Source organism: Lissotriton helveticus, chromosome 3_1, assembly GCF_964261635.1.
Source record: "Lissotriton helveticus chromosome 3_1, aLisHel1.1, whole genome shotgun sequence".
In the NCBI taxonomy this organism is placed as follows: domain Eukaryota; kingdom Metazoa; phylum Chordata; class Amphibia; order Caudata; family Salamandridae; genus Lissotriton; species Lissotriton helveticus.
The window spans coordinates 1,673,009,533-1,673,033,428 of record NC_136061.1 but is presented as its reverse complement, the minus strand read 5'-3'; the positions used below and the strand labels follow the sequence as shown (position 1 = coordinate 1,673,033,428).

The window sequence follows — 23,896 nt, the reverse complement described above, 5'->3', positions numbered from 1 at the left end:
TCATGGGAACAGGGCAGACCAAACTACCAAGCCAATTCTTTGCTGGAAAGGAAACAAGCTTCCGGGGACCGGTTTCTGGCATTACAGCCGTCTTCGGCCCGGCTTGCTTGAATCCTGATGGTGCAGTGAGCAAGGGACTCACATCTGAGCATACCCTTCCACACTTGTGGTGGCCAAAACGATTCATAAAGGGGGTGGTGATGGACAGAGTATCTGAATTAAGCAGAACACTCCTACCCAGTCAAAAGATCAGGGCTTGATCCATCACCGTTTTTAAGCTCACTGCACCATCCCAGCTCAGAACCTGGCTACATGCAAATTAGTCTGACCCTGGCCCAGTGCATCATGGGAACAGGGCAGACCAAACTACCAAGCCAATTCTATGCTGGAAAGGAAACAAGCTTCCGGGGACCGGTTTCTGGCATTACAGCCATCTTCGGTCCCCGGTAGCTTGTCTCCTTTCTGGTGAAGAATTGGCTTGGTAGTTTGGTCTGCCCTGTTCCCATGATGCACTGGGCCAGGGACAGACTAATTTGCATATAGCCAGGTTCTGAGCTGGGATGGGGCAGTGAGCTAAATAACGGTGATGGATCAAGCCCTGATCTTTGGACTGGGTAAGAGTGGTCTGCTTAATTCAGACACTCTGTTCATCACCACCCCCTTTTCTGAATCATTCTCTCAAGGGATCCTACCAGAATGCCTAAAAACAGGTCAAGTCCCCGCATCATCAAAAAACCTACAGCAGACCCGACAGAGCCGAACAACTTTTGCCCAGTATCCAATATACTAATACTTGCCTAACTAATTGAGCTGAGCGACCACATCGCCAATTTCTGCTGGATGACTGCCAATCCGGATTCAGACCGGGCCACAGTACGGAATCAGCAATCCTACACATAGTGGATGATGCGCTACAGGCCCTAGACTACAATCAAACGTGTTGACCTGCCGTCTGCCTTTGACACAGTAAACCATGAAAAATTGCTAGCCAGGCTTCAAGACAGGATGAGACAATCTGGAGTTGTTCTGAAATGGTATGAATCATTCCTACAGAATAGAACTCAAAGATTCCTAGTCAACCAGACGCTTTCCCCATCTTGCCCAAATTCAAATGGAGTCCCTCAAGGTTCAACACTATCACCTTCACTATTCAACCTCTATGTTGAACCCCTCCCAGAAATTCACCGAGACGCTTGCATATCTTATCACATGTACGCTGATGACACTCAGATTTACATCAAGATATCATCAATGGACGACATCAAGAAAATGGATGAGGCCTTAAAGATGTCATTACACTGGCTAACTAGTAATCATCTCCAACTAAACACACAAAACACAGAATGTCTATTAATATCACCACCGAAGAAACCCACAGAAGTGAAAGAATGGACCAAATGATCACAGCACTAAACTGCACCCCTACACTAGTGGAATCTGCAAAATCTCTGGGAATCACACTTGATCAGAACCTAGATATGAAAGCACACATCAAATCAATGACAAAAAGTGCCCGGTTTCACCTGAACTATATTAGAAAAATAAAACCACTCATCACTACAGCGGAACTCAAGCTAGCAGTCCAGTCCTTAGTTATCTCAGGGATTGAATACGGATGTACAACTCTAGCAGGTCTGTCAAAAATTTCCACAGCTCCACTAAAAGCATGCCTAAAAATGTGGCAGCAAGACTCATTACTGGATCCAGAAAATATGACCATATCTCCCCCCACCTGAAAGCATTAAACTGGTTACCTTACAAAGCCAGAATTCAATTCAAAGTGGCATGTACTACTCACAAAGCGCTCCACTATAAAACACCAAGGTACCTAGCTCAGAAATTAGAGCTTTCAGGGGGTAGCAGACTAGCTAGGAGTGCCAGAGAACTGCTTCTGAAACCACCCATCTTCCAAAGAAGAAAGCCTATGACAGAGCTTTCTCCGGAGCAGACCCCAGAATCTGGAATTCACTCCCTCCAAACATCAGAAAAATTCCAAACATAGCAACTTTCAAGAAGGAAGCGAAGAGCTTCCTAATGAGCATCTTCCTTCCGTAAAACTAGACTATCCTTTAGCATTGAATACCAAACATTGATCATGAACCAGTCTTGTTGTAAAACCCACAGAATGCACTTTAGATCCTTGTATACAAAATACTGTTGCTTTGCTGAGACGAATAAGAATGTCTTGTACAGGAATGTTATTTTGCTGAAATGGATAAGAATGTCTTGTACAGGAATATTTTATATAGCAATACTGCCGTTTTGCTGAAACTGATAAGAAAATATTGTACAGCAAATGTTTTATATAGCCAACCGAAATGTATCACAAATGGTCCATATGCAACTGTGAAGCGCTCTGATTCCCAAGGGTCAAGTCCGCGCTATACAACACTCTATAAACAAAAATAAATAAATAATGATGAGGTTTGTTTTGGCCGCTGAAAATTACCCGCACTTCTCTGCGCGGACTGAGAATCAGCAGGATTTAGGTGGGAACCATGCGACCAGATGTAACATACCTTTAGGAACAAAATGTAGCAAAGCAGGCGGCTTTACCGTGCTGGTTTGATTGTCGTCAGCCCCGGGAGTGGCTAGCGGTAAGGCGTGCACAGCGTTTCAAGAAATCATGGCTATGACAAGGAATTTAAAGCACTATGAGGCAGCAGGAAAAATTTTCGAAAGTTACAGAGTCAATGATGCAGTGGAACTGAGTGAGCCAATTAGCAGTGGAAACAAAACTCCTAACAAACGACAATTATCAGACCACTTGTGGAAGTCACTTAAACAAGAGCTGAACAAGAGGTGGGAGGTGACGACACTCCAAAAATACATAGATGTCAGCAGGGTACCAAGGGGGCTAAGGATTTTCATCACCCCCACATTAAATAATCCTGATCCAGAATTAATCAGTGACTGGGCAGCAAACAATCACAATTGTTCAACAATCATGTTGGGGCTGTATGTAAAATATGCACGCAAGGATTGCGAACAATCAGCAGAAGACATTGAAAGTACAACTAAGCAATTGAAAATGATTTGTGGACAAGAGGAATATCAGAATGAGATGGCCAAAAGTGATGCAAGACTGGACAAAATAGAGGAGGAAATAAAAACCAAGAAACAACAGAAATTCCATTGGGACTTAGTCTATTATCAAAAAGGGCAAATACTAACTTTTGCCAAGAAATAGGGCCAGTTGCACAGCACTGCTTCAACATTAAGAGGAACATCAAGTGTAAGAAACTCATTAAGATAAAAGAGTGACATAGATGAACACTCCACAAGTAAACACCAAAGAGAGGAAAGTGAGACAAGCAAAAGCGCATGTCCAGCGTATCCGAACAGAATGGTGCAAGATACTAAATTTTAGCAGAGTTCAGCTTGATGGCGAAAGGGAGATTGACAGTCAACAAGCAAGGAGGATATCGAGGTCGTGGAAGAAGTGGTGCAAAAGAAAGCACAACAGTATCAGGGGATCTAGGAAGCCCCTGTGGGAAGCCGTACAAGGGGCCAGAAAAAGACGAAATAATGAAGAGAAGAACTGTCATCAATTCATCAGAGTGAGATCTCAGTGATGTTGAGGTAGAGATTTTATCTTTGCGTTTGTCTTTTTGTCCCTCAAATGATTTTAACTACACACAGAGTCATATAGATCTGTTCTACTTTACACAAAAGCTAAGAATTAAGAAGTGGTATGCTACCAAACTGACAGAGAGAGCAGGTAACATTAGAAAACCACCAAGCAATATTAGTATCGGAGATGTTGACCTTTTGCACACAATGAATGAACTGGTTAATGATGCTGATTTTACAGATGACCCAATTTGATTAATGAAAAATGTGTGGTTAGATTTGAGTGCACAAAGTGCTTTTAGACCAAAATTGGTCTTTCTTACACAAATCAAAAATGATGCTATAGATATCTTTGAGAGAGGGGTAATGCAAGAATTTCTAAACCTATCTAACAAGAAGTGGTATGGTAGACATTTTTTGCAAGGGCACAAACTGAAGCAATTCCTGGAAAAGATTGTTCAATAGTTATAAAAAAATCGGACAAAGGAGAAAATGTTGTTGTTCTATCGAAAAAAATGCACATTGATGAAGAAATGAAACAGTAGTCTGGAGAGGAGAAATATGAACTGAGCAATAGGTTAGATTATGACAAATCCATTAAGACTTACCAAATGCAACAGATTTAATGGAGAGACAAGTGACTTTTGGAGGCTGAGGAATATGATTTCCTAGCATTCCAGCATCATAAACTGCCTGCACACTCTACCTATTTCCAAAGATCCATAAGGACAGCCAGAATCCCCCTGGAAGACCAATTGTATCATCCGGGAGAGCTGTCTGGAAAATACATCTAGATATGTAGAATGTTTCCTTCAACCCTTAGTACAAAATCTCCTGTCTTATGTTAAAGGCACGGGAGACTTTTAAAAAGACTTAACTGTATTAAGTGGAAAGAAGAATACTATCTGCCTTGCTTGGACGTAACAGGATTGTATACATGCATTCCACATGGGTTGGGGTTACAAACCTGTCATCACTTTCTAAAAGATAAATCTTTATCCTATCTATTTCACACTGAAATGTTACCTGAAATGATGACATGATGTCTGACACAGAACTTTTTCAAATTTGATAACAGGATCTTCAGACAGACCCTTGGAACAGCAATGGGGACCGGCTTAGCTCCTAGCTTTGCAGGTCTCTAGTTAGCGTACTGGGAAGATTTAGTTGTCAAAAATCTGAATGCCATGAAAAACAAGGTGGTAACCTGGGCACGATACATTGATGATATTTTTTGTGTGTGGGATGGGAATGAGAGTGAAGCCAATGAGTTTGTCAATACCCTAAACAATAATGTGTTCAACCTGCTATTCACAAGTCAACACTCAAGGGAAACAATAGAATTTTTGGATTTGAGATTGACTATTAATGGTGCCCAAAAGGAAAGTGTGCTATTTTGAAAGGAAACAGCTGGGAATAGCCGTACATGCCCGAAGTTGTCATCCAAATACGTTGATTCAAAGCATTCCGCTAGGAGAACGTTTGCGTGCTAAACGTAACTGTAGCACAGAGGAAGGCTTCAAAGTAGTGGAATCGGCAATGATGTAGAGATTCTTACAGAGAGGCTATTTGCGTTCTCTGATAAAGAAGGCGAGTATGGAAGTTAAGAAAACACCTAGACCATCATTACTCATAAGAAAAGAAAGAACTGATGAGAAGCCTGAACAAAAAATCAGGTTTATTACGACCTTTCACAGACAGGCTAAACAAGTCAGGAAGGGACTTGAGAAATTCTGGCAAATGCTAAAAACTGACAGTGACATAGGAAAGAATGTTGAGTCTTATCCACAGATTACTTTTAGGAAAGCAAATTCCCTAAAAGACACTCTCTGTAGAACCTTAGAATCACCCATTTTAAAGACATCAAGCATTCAAGGCTTTTACACCTGCAGAAATTGCAAAGCATGTAAATATAGTAAGAACTGTAAGGAGTGTCAATTGTCCCCCAACAGCAAACCATATAAAATTGGCAAACATTTGTCATGTAATACAGACCATGTCGTATATGCCCTTATGTGTCCTTGTGAAAAAACATAACTTGGGAGCACAATACATAAAGCTAAAAAGTGTGTATTAGAACATCTACGTGCCATCCAAAAATGGCGATAAATAATAACTGGTTGCAAGGCACTTTCAGACACACCATAACTAGAATGGAAATGTATTGACCTACTGTGTTTTAGATACGATTGGTGTCAATGAAAGAGGAGGGAACCGTGTACAAGACCTTAGACGCCTCTAATCAAGGTTAATAAGTCAATATCAGACATTGGCACCAATTGAGCACAATTGCGATGAAGAAATGTCAGTTCACTTAGGCTAAAGATCCTTTATTTTTAGGCAATGTATTTGGCTTTGGGTTCCAGAGGCAACATGACTACTCATGAAACTAATTAAGTAATTTCACCGAATGACATTTGACAACTAGGATAGCACCAATACAAGATAAACTGGTTTTTTTCATTTAGAACTTTTGGTGATATCTTGTTATCTCACAGCATTTTTGTATATTTTTCACTGTGTTGTTCTTTTGTAATTCATTTGTGTCAAATTTTAGGTGATGATTAACTTCATGAAAGTGTTCTTTGTTATGTTTTTTTACAGATTCATTTGTAAATTGCAGTGTTAAAGAAGAAGGCTTTGGAGCGAAAATATCTGTTCAGGTTTTGAGAAAGGAGTCTTTTTGTCTTGTTAGGCAATGCCCACTGGCTGTACACGCACAAACGTATGCTGAACCAATAGCTCACCTGGGTGTGTAGAACACTATCCCCCCATGTTCGTAAAAGGGTCAGCCTGTTAGCACATAACCTATATTTACCCACCAGGGGCAAAACTGCTAAGTAATTGATAACATAATGGGGTACGCGGACAAACACATTTGGTGAATATTAGGAAGCATTTACTTCATTGCTTTCATACTCCTTGTCTTGCTCCCTTAATTTGGGTACTAGATGTACTAGGTACACGGCACCACTGTGTGCGATGAAATGAACAATAAAGTTAAGTTCAAATACGCCAGTGCTGAGCTGCCTTAACATACCTTTTCACTGCAATCAATAGGATGTTTTTGTTTACACTTGTACAAAAATAATGAAATCTGTGTAAATCTGAGGTATTTGCAGAATGTTATGTATTATGAACACTTTTTCGTGAGGTAACTTGAAATGTAATGGAAAGTCTTTTCACTATGTGTATTAGGTTGTGGTCACATGTTTTTTTTATTTATAAATCTTGAAATTAACTCAGTTACTCGTGAACAAAGGGGTTACCCCGAAACACGTAGAGTGTTGTCAAGCCTTTTGGATTAAATACCACTTTTTGCAATGAACTGTTGTGAATAAGACCAAGTTGTATCGGTCGAAACGCGTCATGCTGAGGCACTGGCCAGACTGACTGGTTACTGGATTCATGGATTTTAAATAAAGCACAGCAGTTTTCCACTACGTCCCTTGAGTGGTCAGTACCTGTGTTTGTGTGCTGAGGAGCTTTGGTGACAGCCGGGATTTGCTTTGATATATATATATATTACCTACTGGCAGTCGCCAGTAGGTAGTTATAGTTAGGACCTAGTTTCCATAGGAAATCCGCAACATTCTATTTGGAATAACTTTGGCGCCGGTCGACGAATCTTTGCGAAATTCTCAAAGAAGATGGCCTGCTCCGCTCCGCTTCTTCCCTGAAAGTTTCGGGGTGATTTGTCAAGTGGGGGCTGAGAAAAAAGGGGGGTCCCAAAACATGTTTTCCCCATGCAATTTTCCATAGGGACCTTTAAGTGAGGCTAGAGCCCGAACTGCTGAACATAATTACACCAAATTTGGCAAAAAGGTAGAGTTTGGTTCGCAGATTACGCTTTTTGTTAAATTGTGGAAATCCGTTCAGTAGTTCCTTGGAAAATCAAAAGTAAATTCATAGATATATTTGCGAAGTTGTACCGTACATGTACCGTCCGAGGATAGTACGCGCACCGTTACGAGCACGAGCTGCATGCTAATTGGCTAAAAACTGTTGGTCAACACTCCGAACCAGGAAGTGTTGGCAGCCATCTTGTGCCTCAGTAGAACCGAGGCACAAGAAAACAGAAAAAGAAATGCAAAAAACGCGAAAAGGGGGCAGGGTAGAAATACCCTGACCCCCTAGGCCTGCTTAGGGGTCCCACAAGGACTTCCAAGGCCCCGAAAAAATTTTGGGGGAAAAAACGCGGGATACGCGTAGGTACGCATACCCTGCCGATAAAAAAAAAATGCATATATATATTTTTTTTGCCCCCGGGGATTATTTTAATAGGGTGGGGGGGCTCTGAGGCCCCACAGCCCCGGGGAAAGCCACCCCTGGGGCTTCTTTGTTTTTATAATAACTGGGGGGCCAAGAGGGGCCCCCCAGTCCCGGGGACCGCCACCCCCCCGGGCACTAATATTTAAAATAGGGGGGTCCGTGATGGACCCCCCAGCCCTGGGGACCACCACCCTGGGGCTTTTAACTAGTGGGAGGTGGGACACACGGCCCCCCTCCCCAGGGCCGGCTGCTGCAGTGTCCCGGTGTACCTACCCCCGGGACACTGCTGTTTGCTATGGTAGGGTGGGAGCCTCGCGGGTCACGCCCTACCATAGGAAACCTGCTTCTCTTTCAAAAATCAAAGCGGATAGCTTTTCTGCATGGGGAGCAGCATGTTAGCTGCTCCCCATGCAGAAAAGCAATGCCGGCAGGGACTGTGGGGGGCTTGGGGACCACCCCAGGGTCCCCAATGGAGAGTGCAGTCCCCAGGGTTTTGGGGTCCCCGGGGCCATAAGTTGCCAGGGGGCCCCCCTCCACCATTAAAGAATTAAAAAAAAAAAAGATTGGCAGGCCCAGGGGAATGGGGTTCCCCCTGCACAAAAATAACTCAAAAGTTGGCCATGCCCCGGGGGATGGGGTCCCCGGGGCCGGAATTGGCCACAGCAGGGGGGCCACACGGCCCCCTTCCTGTAAAAAAATTTAAAAAAATAAGAATTGAAGTGAGGCCCTGTGGGATGGGGTCCCCAGGGCCAAAAAAATAAAAAGAAGCCCCCCTTCTTAAAAGTAAATAATTAAAAAAACAGGATCGGGAGGAGGCCACGCCCCTTCCTGCACCTCTCTGCACACGTGTGTAAAAAGGGGCATGGCCTCAGAACACCTCTCTGCAACGCAGCCCTCAATCGCATACTGGAGGTTACTGGTGGGCTAGTTGGCCCCCCAGGGACTCCCAGTATGCAAGGGGAATTAGTTCCACCTCTGCAAATGCGCCAGGGGGCTGCGTTGTAGAGAGGTGTAAAAAGGGGTGTGGCCTCATTACACCTCTCTGCAACGCAACCCCCATGGCGCACACTGGAGGTTCCTGGTGGGCTAGTTGGCCCCCAGGGACTCCCAGTATGCAAGGGGAATTAGTTCCCCCTCTGCAAACGCGCCAGGGGATAGCGTTGCAGAGAGGTGTAATGAGGCCACGCCCGTTTTTACACCTCTCTGCAACGCAGCCCCCTTGGCGCATACTGGAGGTTCCTGGTGGGCTAGTTGGCCCCCAGGGACCCCTAGTATGCAAGGGGACTTAACCCCCAACTTAGAACATGCTATGGGTGCGTTTGCACAGTGGTGAAGGTAGGGGACGGGGCTTGAGGTGATATGAGTGCAAACATGCCCTGTGGCGCGTTTTAAGCTGGGGAATTAATTCCTCTCCAATCCAGAGGTCCCCTAGGAGCCAACGAGTCCAACAGGTACCTCCAGTAAGTGCCACAGAGCTGCGTTGCAGAGTGTTGTAAAAAGGGGGCATGCCCTCTGAACATCTCTCTGCAACACAGCTCCCTGGAGCATACTGAAGGTACCTGGTGGGCTAGTTGGCTCACAGGGGACCTCAGGATTAAAGAGGAATTAATTCCCCAACCTAAAACGCGCCACAGGGCATGTTTGCACACATGTCACCTCAGGCCCCGCCCCCTTCCTTCAGTATTGAGCAAAATATTCCTCTAAAATCAGCCGAACTACGAATTCCGATTTACTCACCAGTTATCACGAGAGACGTCAGTGCTGCATCTTTTAGCGCCGTACGGACCCTGAAAAGTAAATCTAAGCATACTTACCAGTAACTTGTATTTCCTTCCATAGGAATTTATTGTGTGGTTTTCACCAGAAAAGTTTCTAAGTGTCTATTTTTGAAACATTCAAATATTCCTTTAAAATCAGCCGTACTAATTCCGATTTACTCACCTGTTATCAGGAGAGACCTCAGTGCTGCATCTTTCAGCCCACTACTGATCCTGAAAAGTAATTCTAATCGTAGTAACTTGAATTTCCTTCCATAGGCTAACATTGACTGGTTTTACTTGGAAATTTTTCTAATTGTGGAGTTTTGGAACTTTAAAAAATTCCTCTAAAATCAGCCAAAATATGAATTCCGATGTACTCACCTGTTATCAGGAGAGACCTCAGTGCTGCATCTTTCAGCTCACTACTGTTACTAAAAAGTAATTTTAACCGTACTTACCATTAACTTGAATTTCCTTCCATAGGATCATTGCCTGCTATATAAAATATATATAAATTAAAAAAATATAAAATAAAAAAAATACATATTACAATTTCAATATTAAAAAAAAAAAAATCAATTTATATTAAAAATATGTAATGTAATTTAAAAAATAAAAAATCTAAAAATAAATACTTTAAAACAATGTAGTAAATCAGTATAAAAAATATAATAATTAATACATTTAAAAATTATCATTTACAAAACCTTTGAAATTCACTGAAAAAACCATAGGTTTCAGCCACGTTATAGTTAGGAATTAGGATTTAAAAAAACCTTAGAAATTCATGGAAAAACCCATAGGTTTCAGCCACGTTATAGTTAGGAATTAGCATTTAAAAACCTTAGAAATTCACTGAAAAAACCATAGTTTTCACACATGTTATAGTTAGCTGGACATTTCACTCATACAAAACCATTGAAATTCCCCCGTTATAGTTAGTTCAGCTAACTATAACTCGCACGCCCGCAATGCATTGCTGATGACGTCACATATTACATCACTCATGATATGGTCAATGACATCACTGTTGACATCATCCTTATGAAAGAGTGGCAGACCTCCTCTCACCCTAATATTACCTTTGATACACACATTCAAAAAAAGAAACTAAAATGTTCAAAAAAATTGAGATACCAATACCAGTTACAACACCCTATTGAGTAATTCCAACATCTACATACACATCCACTCATTCACCAACAGTTCTATATAGTCACTCATACATGTACTCACTCATCATATGTACTCATACACCTATACATCCCGTTACACACCGATACTCATCCATAGAGTTACTCACACACATACTCACACATGCAAATAAACTATCAAACATCCATTTACTTGCATATACAGCTATACACACACCACTACACTTACTTCTACAGAAATGTACACATACTTACTCTCTTAAACTCTCTTAAAAAATCACTTATAGAAACACATATTTATTTATACAGGAACTCTTCTAAACTCTCACTCTCACATATACTCACTTATATACATCAATACTCACATATACTAGTTTAAAACATATGTAGTGACCCATAAAGACACTATTGAGACAGTCATTCACTCACTAACACACCCATACACACACTCATCCATCCATACAGTCCTGCACACATTCTGTCTTCAAAACACATACAAACAGTGAGTTACTCATTAATGCATCTATACGCTAAGTAATATCCCCCACTTATACACAAAGTGAGACACTAATACAGATATTTAAATATTTAAACATTACTCGTTAATACATGTATTCACTAAGATACACTTAATAAGTCAGTTTTACAAAAAAAATTCATTTAGACACTTATTTACCCATTTATTCTTCCATCGACCTTTAGATATACACATATAAAAAATATTTTTATTTTTTTTATTTTTTTTATTTATCAAACTTTTCATTGAGCATACAACATACTTACAACATATGCATATCTGTTCAACATATATCAGCAGAGTAACATTCAATGAACTCCAACATAACAAAGCCAAAGGTCACATTGATCTGTGTATGAATAAAAGTACCATACAAAAAACGAAATAAAATGGATTGCCACAATTTGCAATACCTCCCACTGCAAACAATCCAGGACGTAACAACACCGTCCGGGCACCACGAGCAGTTCCAACATCATAACCTTTGTCTACAGGTCTCATTCAGAGTCTAATTCACTGCAAGTCAGTAAATACTCCCGCAGAGGGGCCCAGATGTCCTTGGGCCGTGATGAAAGCGGGAGTTCTTCGACGTATGTCTCCAACTGGTCCCTACAATATACCATGTCTTTGAACCAGCTGTCCGCTTTGGGGCACAACCTACTATCCCATGTGAATAGGGTGCGCCTCTTCGCCAAGAACAGGGCCAACTGTAAAAATCTCCCCACCATGCCTTTAAGCTAAGGAGCGTGACCTAGGAGACACAGCGATGGGGTATTTTGTAAGATTAATCCTGTCATGTCAGTGAGAAGAGCTAGGACCTTCTCCCAGTACTGAAAAACTTGCCTGCACTGCCACGCTAGATGTATAAAGCCGGCATCCTCCAACCCACACAGCTCACACCTATTAGTTGCCCTAAGGCCTATCCTCCACAGTCTGTGGGGGGTGTGGTATGTTTGATGTAACAATTTAAGGTGAATGATGCGGAGGTTACTGTTGGATGTTAAGTGACCTGTTACGGAGCATATTTTCATCCATTCCTCCTCTGTGATGGGGGATCTATCTCATTGTTCCAGCGTGTCAGACTGGCATCAGTGCTGTGTGGAGTGTCCTTCTGTATGGCCCTATACAACTTGGTGACTAGTTTCTTTCTCGTTGAGGCTGTGATTGTAAGGCTGACAGTGTCTCTGGTTCATCCGGGAAACTAGGGTAGTGTCCCTTGACCGCCCGTCTCAGCCGATAACAAGTGAATTGAAATAGGAGTGTAGGGTTGTGTATATAAGATAAATCATCCCCTGTAATGTACGTACCCTCAGGGAACGAGTCACTCATGTGTGCGATGCCCGCCTCGCGAAGCGCCAGGACAGAGCCCCTATCTTGGGCCACCGACAGTGCGGCATGTCCCTCAATGGGCAGTGCAGGTGCATATAAGGGAGCTTTTGTGTGCAAGCCGATGTTGTGACATCGAGTGTATTGATCTCTGCTCTGGGAGTGTGCCTGTGTGTGTGCGTGATGATACATCGCAGAGGTACTGGGTGAGTGTCGCCTTCCTCCACCGCAACATGTGGTTTAAAGTTGTGTGGTTTGTACCAGTAGTAGGCGTATTGAGCCTGACAACACAGGTAGTAAACATAAAAGTCCGGCACTTTAAAACCACCTTTCTCGTAGGGCAGCGACAGTTTACGCCAACTTATTCTCGGTTGCTTGGTGCCCCAGACAAGTCTCAACAGCTGAGTTTGAATAGTTTGAAAAAAGTGCTTGGTTAGCGGGACCGGTACATTGCAGAACAAGTATAACAATTTGGGTAAAACCACCATCTTTATGATTGAAATCTGGTCCGCCAGAGACAGTGGTAGACAGAGCCATCTGTCCACCTGCGTGACTAGCACTGCGTACGCTGCACCGTAATTTTCAGTGATAACCACTCCAGGATCCCTATGTTTCCATACCCCTAAATATTTAACGGGGTCCGCGGACCAAACCAGCGGGTACTCAACTGTAGGAGGTGTGGTTGCAATTGTCAAGGGGATGATGACGGACTTGTCCAAGTTTATGCTGAGATCTGAGAATAGGCCAAATTTGACATATTCACGGAGGACAGGAGACAAGTACTGTAGCGGTTCGCGGACATAGAGGACCATATCATCCGCGTACATTGAGATTCCCACCAGTCTGTTGTTAAAGTTGAGGGCCGCCGCTCTGTGTACCTGCCAGAGTTTGCATGCCAGGGGTTCCAGCACGATGGCGAATATGAGCTTGGAGAGAGGGCAGCCCTGCCGTGTGCCCCGTTCAACGTCAAATGGCTTAGACGTGTCACCTCCCACTCGGACCCTCGCTGATGGCTCAGTGTACAATATCTGAATCCATCATAAAAAGATTGGGGGGAAATTCATACTGCGCAGTATATGTATCATGTACCGCCATTCTATAGAATCGAATGCCTTGGCGGCATCTAATAGTACTGCAACAGCTGGTAAGTTTGGATTCAGAACATGTAGCATAGTGCGTAGGTTAAGGGATGTAGAGCGGTCAGGAATGAACCCAGCCTGGTCCGGGAGTACCAGCAGTGGCATAAGGGGCTGTAGCTTTGTAGCGAGAATTTTAGCCAGTATCTTGGCATCTAAGTTGATGAGAGATAGAGGACGATATGATTCGCAGCACTCGGGGGATTTGTCTTTTATCAAAAGAGTGATAATCATTGCCTGCCGCAAAGAAGGGGGCAGGCGGCCAGTCTCATATGCTTCTGCGTACATTTCTAAGAGACGAGGAGCAAGAATGTCAGCGTGCGCTTTATAGAATTCCGCGGTGAGACCGTCGGGTCCGGGGGCTTTTCCATTCGGTAGCGACCTAATGGCATCTATCACATCCTCCACATCCATCGGGAGGCTGAGATATTTCCGATGAACGTCGGACAACTACGCACAAGTGATGTCGTCCAAGTAAGTGTTCATGGCCTGTTCGTTCATCCCTCCCTTGGAGGTGTAAAGTGTTGCATAAAATTAACGGAATTGATCCACTATGGCAGTGGAGGAGTAATGTGCCTGCCCATTTGCATCTACAATTCGCTCAACTGGGCGGTGCTCTGCCCTGCTCTGTAGTCTACCACCCAGTGACCTGCCTGGGCGACCGATAAATATTTCACTTCCGTCTCTGCAATAGTGTTATATTCGTCAATGTGTTCATGTATGCTAGCAAGTGTGTCTTTAGAAGGTGCACGGTCGTATTGAGCTTCCAGCTCGCTTAGCTGCCTCTCTAATGTGGTGAGCCTACCCCATATGTCCCTTAAAATCCCCGCCAATGTGCTAATGCATGTGCCCCTGATCGTGGCCTTGAAGGCTTCCCACAATGTCTCTTGGCTTTCCACTGACCCTACATTCGTCTCAATGTATTGTATGATAGCAGTTTTGATGGTGTCAGCGTATGTCGGGTCTAGTAGCGCCTCTGCTCGGAATCGCCACGTGAAAGGCTTCTGAGGATTGAGGGGAATGGTTAGAGTAAGGAACACCGGATTGTGGTCGGACAACGTTCTCAGGAGATTACGGATGTCTGTGACCCACTCGTTCACTCCCTCACTTAGTAGCCAATAGTCCAATCTGGGCCAGCTATTGGTCGCTGGTGTAATATGTGTACCTGCTAGTACACCTACGTGCCTTTTTCGCCAAGTGTCTACCATGCCAAACTCCAACATGCCATCCCTGACACAGTTGGCGACCTTAACCATCCTGGCGCCCTGTGGATTAGATTTATCTACTTTGGGATCTAGGTGGGTGTTAAGGCCCACCCCCATATGATTTCTGTTTCAGGCCATGTGCGCAATACTCTAAACATGTTCAGGTAGGTGGTTGTGTCATCCACGACCGGACCATAAAGGCTTATGATTGTCACCAACACATTGCCCAGTTTCCCAAGTACCATTGCCCAACGGCCTTCCTGGTCTGATTGCAGTGCTGTAAAAACCACTCCCTTCTTAATTAAAATGAGGACTCCCCTCGCATACAAGGAGTAAGAGGACGCTAGTCTATATGATGCCCACCTTCTGGGCACTTTATCCTCTGTTACCTTATTGAGGTGGGTTTCCTGTAGGAGTGCGATTTTTATATTATGCCTGTCCAGTTGTGCCAGCACTTGCCTGATTTTCTGCGGCGAGTTTAGCCCTCGAACATTCCATGTGACATAATTATAGGTGTCCCCTGTCATGTGTAGCGTGGAAGTACAATGCAATGTCCATCAGTCATATAAGCATGTAGGCGCTTGAGATTGTCTCTAAAGCATAGTGTACTGTTCCCGGAACCAGGTACCTTTGGCCTATAAGAAACAAAACCTTCCCTCTCTCCCACCTCCCACTTCAGCATTCCCAAATTGCCAAAGACATGACCCTCATTCAACTCCCACTGTAACCCCAACTTAAGTAAACACAATTCCCATTAGGGATCAACCATCGGGGGTCGTGGCGGCTGCATCCACTCCCAGATAACATAGGGAGAGGAGTCACCGAAGAGTCATCAGTTTCACCAACCCTGCATAACATGGCAGCTCACAGAAGCATGCCCTACAACTTGAAGTACTATTTCAGTCACCCCATTTAAACCACTCTCAAAACATTGCCACCCCGCCATGTCCTCTGGCCCGTAGCATAACCTTTCCCATAGGAAATCTTTTAAGTACCCCTTACTGTTCACTCATCAATGTCCGAGGTCGGAGAGGTGGAGGAACGCTGTCGTTGGCGCCGCAGATTCCGTGCATGTTCCATAGCGTGCTTGGGGTTTGTGAAGATTTTTCCATTCTCCATGGTACCAACCCGCAGGCGTGCAGGATAGAGCATTGCATAAGGGATCTGCTCTTTTTGTAGTAGCTTCTTGACGATCTTAAATTGCTTGCGGGCCGCCTGTACATTAGCTGTGAAGTCCAGATAGAATGATAATGTGTTACCTTGATAAGTGATTGAGCCCTTCAGTCTGGTTATTCGTAGCACAGTGTCTCGATCCCTGAAGTTGAGCAGGCCGGCTATGACGGGCCTCGGAGGGGTCCCCGGTGGGGGGCGCGCTGCTAGGGACCTATGCGCTCATTCAACTGCGAATAGAGGTGAACGTTCGTCTTTGCCACATACTTCTTGAAGCATTGCTTCGATATAGTCTTCCAACCTTCCCACATGTGTAGATTCCGGTAGGCCCAGAACGCGGATATTATTGCGGCGAGACCGCGCTTCGATGTCCTCATTTTTTGCCTGTATGACGGGCAGCAATTTAGTGATGTCCGACGTCGTCTCTGCGACCTGTTGTAACCCATCTTCCGTGTCAGTGATGCGTTGTTCTGCTTCGCCGAGGCGTACCACTTGTTTGTCCAGCTTTGTTGAGAATTGGTCCATCCTACCATTCAATGCCTCGATCTTCCCGTCGATGGCCTGAAGACTTGCCTGAATAGCAGCCAGCGACTTCTCGATTGCAGTGGGGGTGGTGTCGATGCATCTAGCTCAGAGTCTGATGTCGCATTTTGCCCTGGCTTGCTCCCCTTGCGCAATTTGAATGTAAGGCGAGGTTGGTTCTTCTCTGGTTTCCCCATGGCGCAGGACTGCTGGCGCTGTCCTTGAATTCCTGTGTTGTGTTGCTCGCACTTTGGACCGCTCAAAAATCGGGCAATGGCCTTGTGTGTCTTGGGGCCCGCGGGGTTCAGGAGTAACTGCTGTGTTCAGATTCCACAGCTAGGACTGCAGTCTCTCCACTCAGTGGGGCCCTGCGAAAGCCGAGCAGCATGCCGTGGTTCTATTCATAAAATGGCGCCGAGCTCCCAAGTATGGCGGGGGAGCATGGACCATTTAATCCCCCCAAGGCACAGCTCCGGTGTTTCCAGCCCGACCCTCAATCTCAGCAATGTGGCCTTCCAACAGCTAGGCCGATGGCAGATGTGCCCCCGTGGCCCGTTCCACCAGCCACAATCGAAAAACTTTTTCGGGGGCGGAGTCAGCGAGAAAGATATCCTGCACAAACCAGGTTGCCGTACACTGGGATGTCGCTGCCTGGACGATGTGCCTCAGGCGGGGGTGAGCGGCAGTCCTAAAGAGGCCCCCTCGTCCCGTGCCAGGAGGATTGGCTTCTCGCGCTGTACTCGCGTCTATTCACTCACCGGCTGTCTTGAAGCACCCGTCTCTGTGTCTTCTCGCCGCCAAAGGCCCCAGTCAAGCCCGCCACTTCTGTATCGTTGGAGGCTCAGGCCTGCACCCACACCTGAAGGGGTCCGCCCCGGCAGGCCAGCCTCGGACAGCCGTCTAGGTTTTCCGGTCACTCGGCCCCCAGTGCTGAAGCGTGTGGATCGGGGGATGGAGGGGGGATGGCCAGCAGGTTAATAGCTCGCTTGCCCGGTGCTCTGCTGCAACGCGGCCTGTGCAACACCTGCGCGCCGGGTACTTGCGTGATCTCACTCCCCGAGCTTCCCCCTCAGCAGCCTCATCTCCCGCCCCCACCTCGCGGCAGGTGGTCTTGCTCGTGCCGGTACCTCAGGTACGATCCCGCACTGTCCGCTCCGTTCCGCGGGAGAGCTCCCCAGCAGTTCTCATGCGCCGTCGGTGCACTTCCGGTAACAGCCAAACTCAGCAGTCTAGTCGCACGCCGCCATTAACTGCAGTCCGTAGGCGGCTGCGTGATGTCTCTGAGCCCGCACTTTCAGGGCGATGTGGTCAGCAAAGGGTATTTTCGGAAAGCGCCGGAGCTCAGCAGTGCAGTCCCGGGGGCTAAGTATCAGGATGACAGGGTTGGGGCAGGATAAATGAAGGATTTTAGACGATGGCTGGCAGAGCTGCACTACGGTGCGGCCATCTTGCCGAGCTCCAAGCCACGCCCCATATAAAAAATATTTATTTTTCAGAAAGACACACATTAACTGGATGATGTCATCAGTGATGTCATTTGAGATGTCATCAGTGATGTCACTGACCATGTCATGAGTGATGTAATATGTGACATCATCAGAAATGCGAGTTATAGTTAGCTGAACTACAGTAGTAACAATAACGAGGGAATTTCAATGGTTTTGTATGAGTGAAATGTCCAGCTGTTTTTTTCAGTGAATTTCTAAGGTTTTTTAAATGCTAATTCTTAACTATAATGTGGCTGAAACCTATGTTTTTTCCATGAATAAATATATATATATATATATATATAGATATATATATATATATATATATATATATATAGAGAGAGAGAGAGAGAGAGAGAGATATTGGTGCCCAAGAATTTTAGCCGGCCAAGATATATTTAAAAATGTTGAAATATCACCTTAAGTCTTGCCACTGAAATGTAAACAAATAGGGGCCTTTTCACAAGGTCATTTTGAGTACACAGTACACAAAGTAGTACTCCTGTATGTGATTTCACCTCAAAAAAGGGGGGCAAAATGCTAATATTTAAGGAATATTCATGTATAGTATATTGACTTCTTTGCTCTTTTACTAATACAGATATTTTGGGGCTGATTCACAAAAGGATGTAAGCTTTGATAAAATAGTACTACTGTAGTGCACGTTCCTTACTCATAAATGCTTTTGTAAATCATCCCCTCAGTGCTGGGAGCCCATTATTATGACTGGCCTAGACATAACTGGTCATCATAAGAAAAATGGATGTCTCCACCTAGTGTTTTCTTGAATAATGAGCGAACTGTGTTACGGACACTCCCCACCTCTTTACACTTCTATCAATGTCACATATAACTTTGCACTCATTGGGGTATAATTATTAGAAAATGTCAGAGAGCGAGCTGTGCCAAATTTGGCAGGGAAGCACTCAGACAGTTTTAAAAAGCGCTGACGCACCGTGTTTATTACAAAACAGTGCATCCCTGCATTTTCCCTAGCACTGGCACTAATTTTAGCTGCCTAGCGCCAATGCAGGTGCCCGTGCACCATAGTGCAAGGGTGCCTGGATTGCAGAGAGTATTATTTATTGTGCAGGAAGGTGTCCCTTGCTGCACATAAACAATAGATAATGGCCATTTGTTTCTTCTATGTGTGCTGCATTGTGAAAACAGCAAATCATTATTTAATGACTGTTTATGTGCAGGAAGGGACACCTTCCTGCATGTAAACGATCATTAATAGCGTTTTGCTCTTTCTATGTGTGTTGCAGAATGTAGCACACAAAAAAATGCAAAAATGAGAAGAAAAAAGCATTTCCCCTAGTGTATCATTCATATGCCTGATCTTGCATGGCATTAGTTTTTTGGTATTGCCACAGACTTACACCTCCTCGTAAAACTGGGGCAGAGTCAAAACCAATGAGTGTTGCCATGGAACATCAATAGCAACACCCATTGTATGCCCCTTTCATGCCGATACCTGCATGAAAGGATAGCATATTCATAAAGTAGCGATAAGCCACGAAAAGTGGTTTAACACCACTTTGTAAATATGCTGCAGGGCATGGCGCCACAGGAACATCGTTAAAAGTGACATTCATGTGGCTCAATGCCCTTTGTTAAAATGTCCCAAAGTGTTTCATTTTGATGTAGGATGCTATAGCTATGTTGCTGCCCAAACACAATGAAGTTTAAAATAGTACAAATGTAAATGCTTACACCTCTGGCTTGCTGATTGCGTTTGACACTTTTTAGAGTATTTAACTCGCTGACATGTATGGCAAAGGTGAGTAAAAGAAACTTAACATATATTTCAACAGTGATTACTATGCATTAATTCTCGTTTTCAGAGAATGCATTTCAAGTAAATTTACACTTATATAATATTTCTGAAAATTCAGAACAAAAGTACCTTTCCGTCCTTGTGGGTCTTGGCAATTCTCATGCATGCATGGTCCCCATGCAGACCATGAAGAAACCACACAATCCGCGGAGCATGGGATGTTGCATAGTTGAGAGCTGGAAGGTACTGGTCCAGTGCACAGCTTCTGGTCCACAGGTCTGAAGGCTGAAAGAAGAACAGTGTCACTATTTAACCACACACAATAATTAATTTATCTTTTTTTTATCACTGACATTGTATTACTTTTATCCATGGTGAGAGGTTGCTTACAATACGTCCGTGCAAGTTCCAAATCTGATCCGATTACAAAGGAGCAAAAATAAAATACAGCATGGAACATGTATTATTTATATCAAATGAATGACACCTTTGTTGGTGCTTTTTGCAATATTATTGATTTTGATCATAGAGCTTCGTATTGTATTCCTACTAAGCAGTGAATGCTGAAATTGGCAGCCAAAGGCAATGACAACTGTATGTAGTATACCTTCCATAGCGATAGGTGTCAATATGTTTCGCTCTAAACACATAATTTGTTAATTGTTGATCATGCCAATCAAAATATTAGTGATTCCCAGATTGACTTCAATATTTTAATTTACAAGCATTTTAAGTATTTAAATGTTACATTAATAAATATTTATGACTAATAATTTATTTTGATTTTATTATACCCACAAATTAATACCGTATTAGAGTTGCAATCTTTCCAGTGTCCTAGTAATTGGGTTAAATGTTTTCCTATCTCTGTATACTGCTACTGTTTGGTGAGAACTAGTACAGCATTTGCTTTTAACTATAAAACTATTTTTCCCATAACTTATTGTAGGAAAGGTGCCCCTCCTGCAGAAATACTCCCTATTGTTTGCCTTTTTGCTGAGCCCTATTTTTTCTGGGTATGTAACTCAATGCACGTAATCCCTGTTAACCAGTGGTAACGTGTGTGTGCTTCTCCTTCCAATATGGTGAAATTGGTATACTCTTGACTGGTATATTAAACTTATCTGTGTACCTTGGTTAGGATAGACACCACCATTGTACATGCTCCTGTTACTTTAGTAGTCTTGTTGCATACACAGGGACATTTGACATACATTTGCTTGCATGTCTGGGCATGATAATCTTTTCTGAAACTGCATTTGCTTGAATTTCCACTTCATAGTCATGCTATCGCGACACCTTGAACAGAGATTTCTGCTGTAGCACTGCTGTAAGGGTGGTTCCCTCCTGAGGCGGAAGCCGGGAGGTAGACTGCTGTGATATTGTATATTCTGTGTATTGTGCTGTATTGTGCTGACTACTAGCGTGATTTGCACTTTTAAGCGGCGATTTTTAAAACTCTAATTTCACTTCCCCTCTTACTCACCATTATTTTCTGCTGATTTTTCGGCGGTTTCGTTCCCGTTTGCCCGCCCACTGGATGGTTCCAGCCGATTTTGGGGCTGATTACCGAGACCAGGGCGGTGAACTCCGGCGCGGACATCTTGGGTGGGAGGTGCTAGCACCTTTAGCGCTCTAGCCCTCCCTACTTAAGGAGCATGCTAGAGGCAGACGCGAGATTTCTGCTGTAACACTGCTGTAAGGGTGGTTCCCTCCTGAGGCGGAAGCCGGGAGGTAGACTGCTGTGATATTGTATATTCTGTGTATTGTGCTGTATTGTACTGACTACTAGCGTGATTTGCACTTTTAAGCGGCGATTTTTAAAACTCTAATTTCACTTCCCCTTTTACTCACCATTATTTTCTGCTGATCTTTCGGCGGTTTCGTTCCCGTTTGCCCGCACCCTGGACGGGTCCAGCCGATTTTGGGGCTGATTACCGAGACCAGGGCGGTGAACTCCGGCGTGGACCTCTTGGGTGGGAGGTGCCAGCACCTTTAGCGCTCTAGCCCTCCCTACTTAAGGATACGGGCATGCCTCCGCGCAGCGGACGGGATCAGCGAATGCGCCGCATCAGCGCCGGAGTCACGCCAGAGTCCAGCCCGTCTGCGCCCGTCAGCGCCAAGGAAGCGCCTGGGGCTAGGGAGGATGTTGCTAGAAACCTTCCTGATTCCGTAACCCCTCTTTACTCCCAGGATGCACTTTTAGCTTTAAGACCATCTTGGAAGCCCTGTCACCACAGGTCTACCCCCTAGAGGCTGCGAGACGCTCTTAACTGCTGTAGCACAGAGGGGACTAGCAAAGGCATCCCGCGAGTACCTTCAGCTAAAAAGGATATAAAAACCTCTCCTTCCCCTAATAAGGAAACGCGCTTTTTAATTAATGCCCGATCCTTAGTTAAAAACAACATCACTTTCAGAGACTTCATCTCGGAAAGGAAGCCCTCGTGGGTTTTTATCACTGAAACCTGGGCCTCCGATTCCATCGGCCCTGAGCTAGCCAATGCCATCCCTGAGGGCTACGCCCTCGCAAGACTAGATAGAGAAAGGCGAAAGGGGGGAGGAATTGGCATTTTACACAAATGTTCTATAAATTGCCATATTGAGCCCCTCCCCTCCCCGCATGATTCTTTCCAATCTCTGCACTTTATGCTAAACCCCACCCCCACGGTCTCTTTTGCTGGCATCCTTATCTACAGGCCACCAGGCCCTAGGGCTGCCTTTAGTCCTGATCTCTTAGAAATATTAGAGCCTTTTATTGATAAACCTAACCTTACCATCCTAGGTGATTTCAATTTTCATCTAGAAAACTCCAGCTCGGCTGATACTACCTTTCTGCTAGACTCTCTAGCAGCCTATGGTTTCTCACAAAAAGTGGAAGGTCCTACCCATTCTGCAGGACAAACTCTGGATGGAATCTTTTCCAATGACTCCAGGCTATATACTGGCCCCCCTCCCTCTATCCTGGATGGACCATATGGCAGCCCCTTTTGAGCTCTCTATATGCCCCTCTGCCAGACCCTCTAAAAACACTAACCACCAGGCCCTTAAAAGGAACTATAGGGGCCTGAACAACAAGTCCCTAGGTCCCTTAGTCGCAAACCTGAATATCTCTTCTATATCAGACACTGATTTGGCTGCCCTTGAGCTCTCCAATTCTATTTTGAATGCCATAAATATCCTGGCCCTGGCTAAACCGCGTTACTCCGCCAGGAAACGCCCCTCGGCCCCCTGGTTTTCTGACTCTCTCAGACTACTCAGGCAGGATTGCAGGAAGCAAGAAAGACTCTGGAGGTCCCATCTGGATCTCTGCGAAAGATCTGAACACAAGGACATGCTTAAAAGATACAAAGCTACTGTTCTAGCAGAAAAGATGTCATATTTTACCAATCAATCATACTTTACCAATCTGACGGCCTCCCTCAGCTCGCCTAGAGAACTATTTAAAATCGTTGATGCCTTATCCCTTGCTCAACTTCCTGACCCCATTGTAGCAACTCAAGAGCTCCACCTTTTTTCACACCAAGATCATGGATATCTACACAGCTCTAGAAGGTTGCAACCTTAACCCTGAGGCCGCCTCCCCCCCTATCATCCCCCGTGTTGATAAACTCAAATCCGGTTCCCCCTTGGACCCTTGTCCTTTAAAAACCTTAAAAGAGTGTAGAGAGATTCTGTTACCCCCTCTTCTGGAGATAATAATCCCGTAATTTCCAAGGGTGTCTTTCCCGCATCTTGGAAAATTGCCACTATCAAGCCACTCCTGAAGAAAGCCTCCCTAGATCCTACCATCCTTAAAAACTTCCGTCCGATATCCTTGCTCCCTGCTCCCGCCGAGATGCTCGAGGCCCACCTTAACTCCCATCTTAGTGCCTTCCTGGACAATTTCTGCCTGCTAGATTCTTCTCAGCATGGCTTTCGCAAGTCGCACAGTACGGAGTCAGCGCTCACAGTGGTGCCAAATAACATCCGCGCTAAGGTCGACAGTGGTCAGACT

General features: G+C 44.6%; 1 protein-coding gene across 1 annotated transcript in view; it reads right to left on the bottom strand.

Moving 5' to 3' along the window:
- Window positions 1-23,896, bottom strand: part of THSD7B (thrombospondin type 1 domain containing 7B) — a 1,994,218-nt gene that overhangs the window by 1,178,589 nt on the left and 791,733 nt on the right. The window contains exon 6 of the mRNA XM_078682458.1: window positions 20,032-20,187. Coding sequence (XP_078538584.1) covers window positions 20,032-20,187 — 156 coding nt within the window. The remainder of the gene's footprint in view (window positions 1-20,031; window positions 20,188-23,896) is intronic.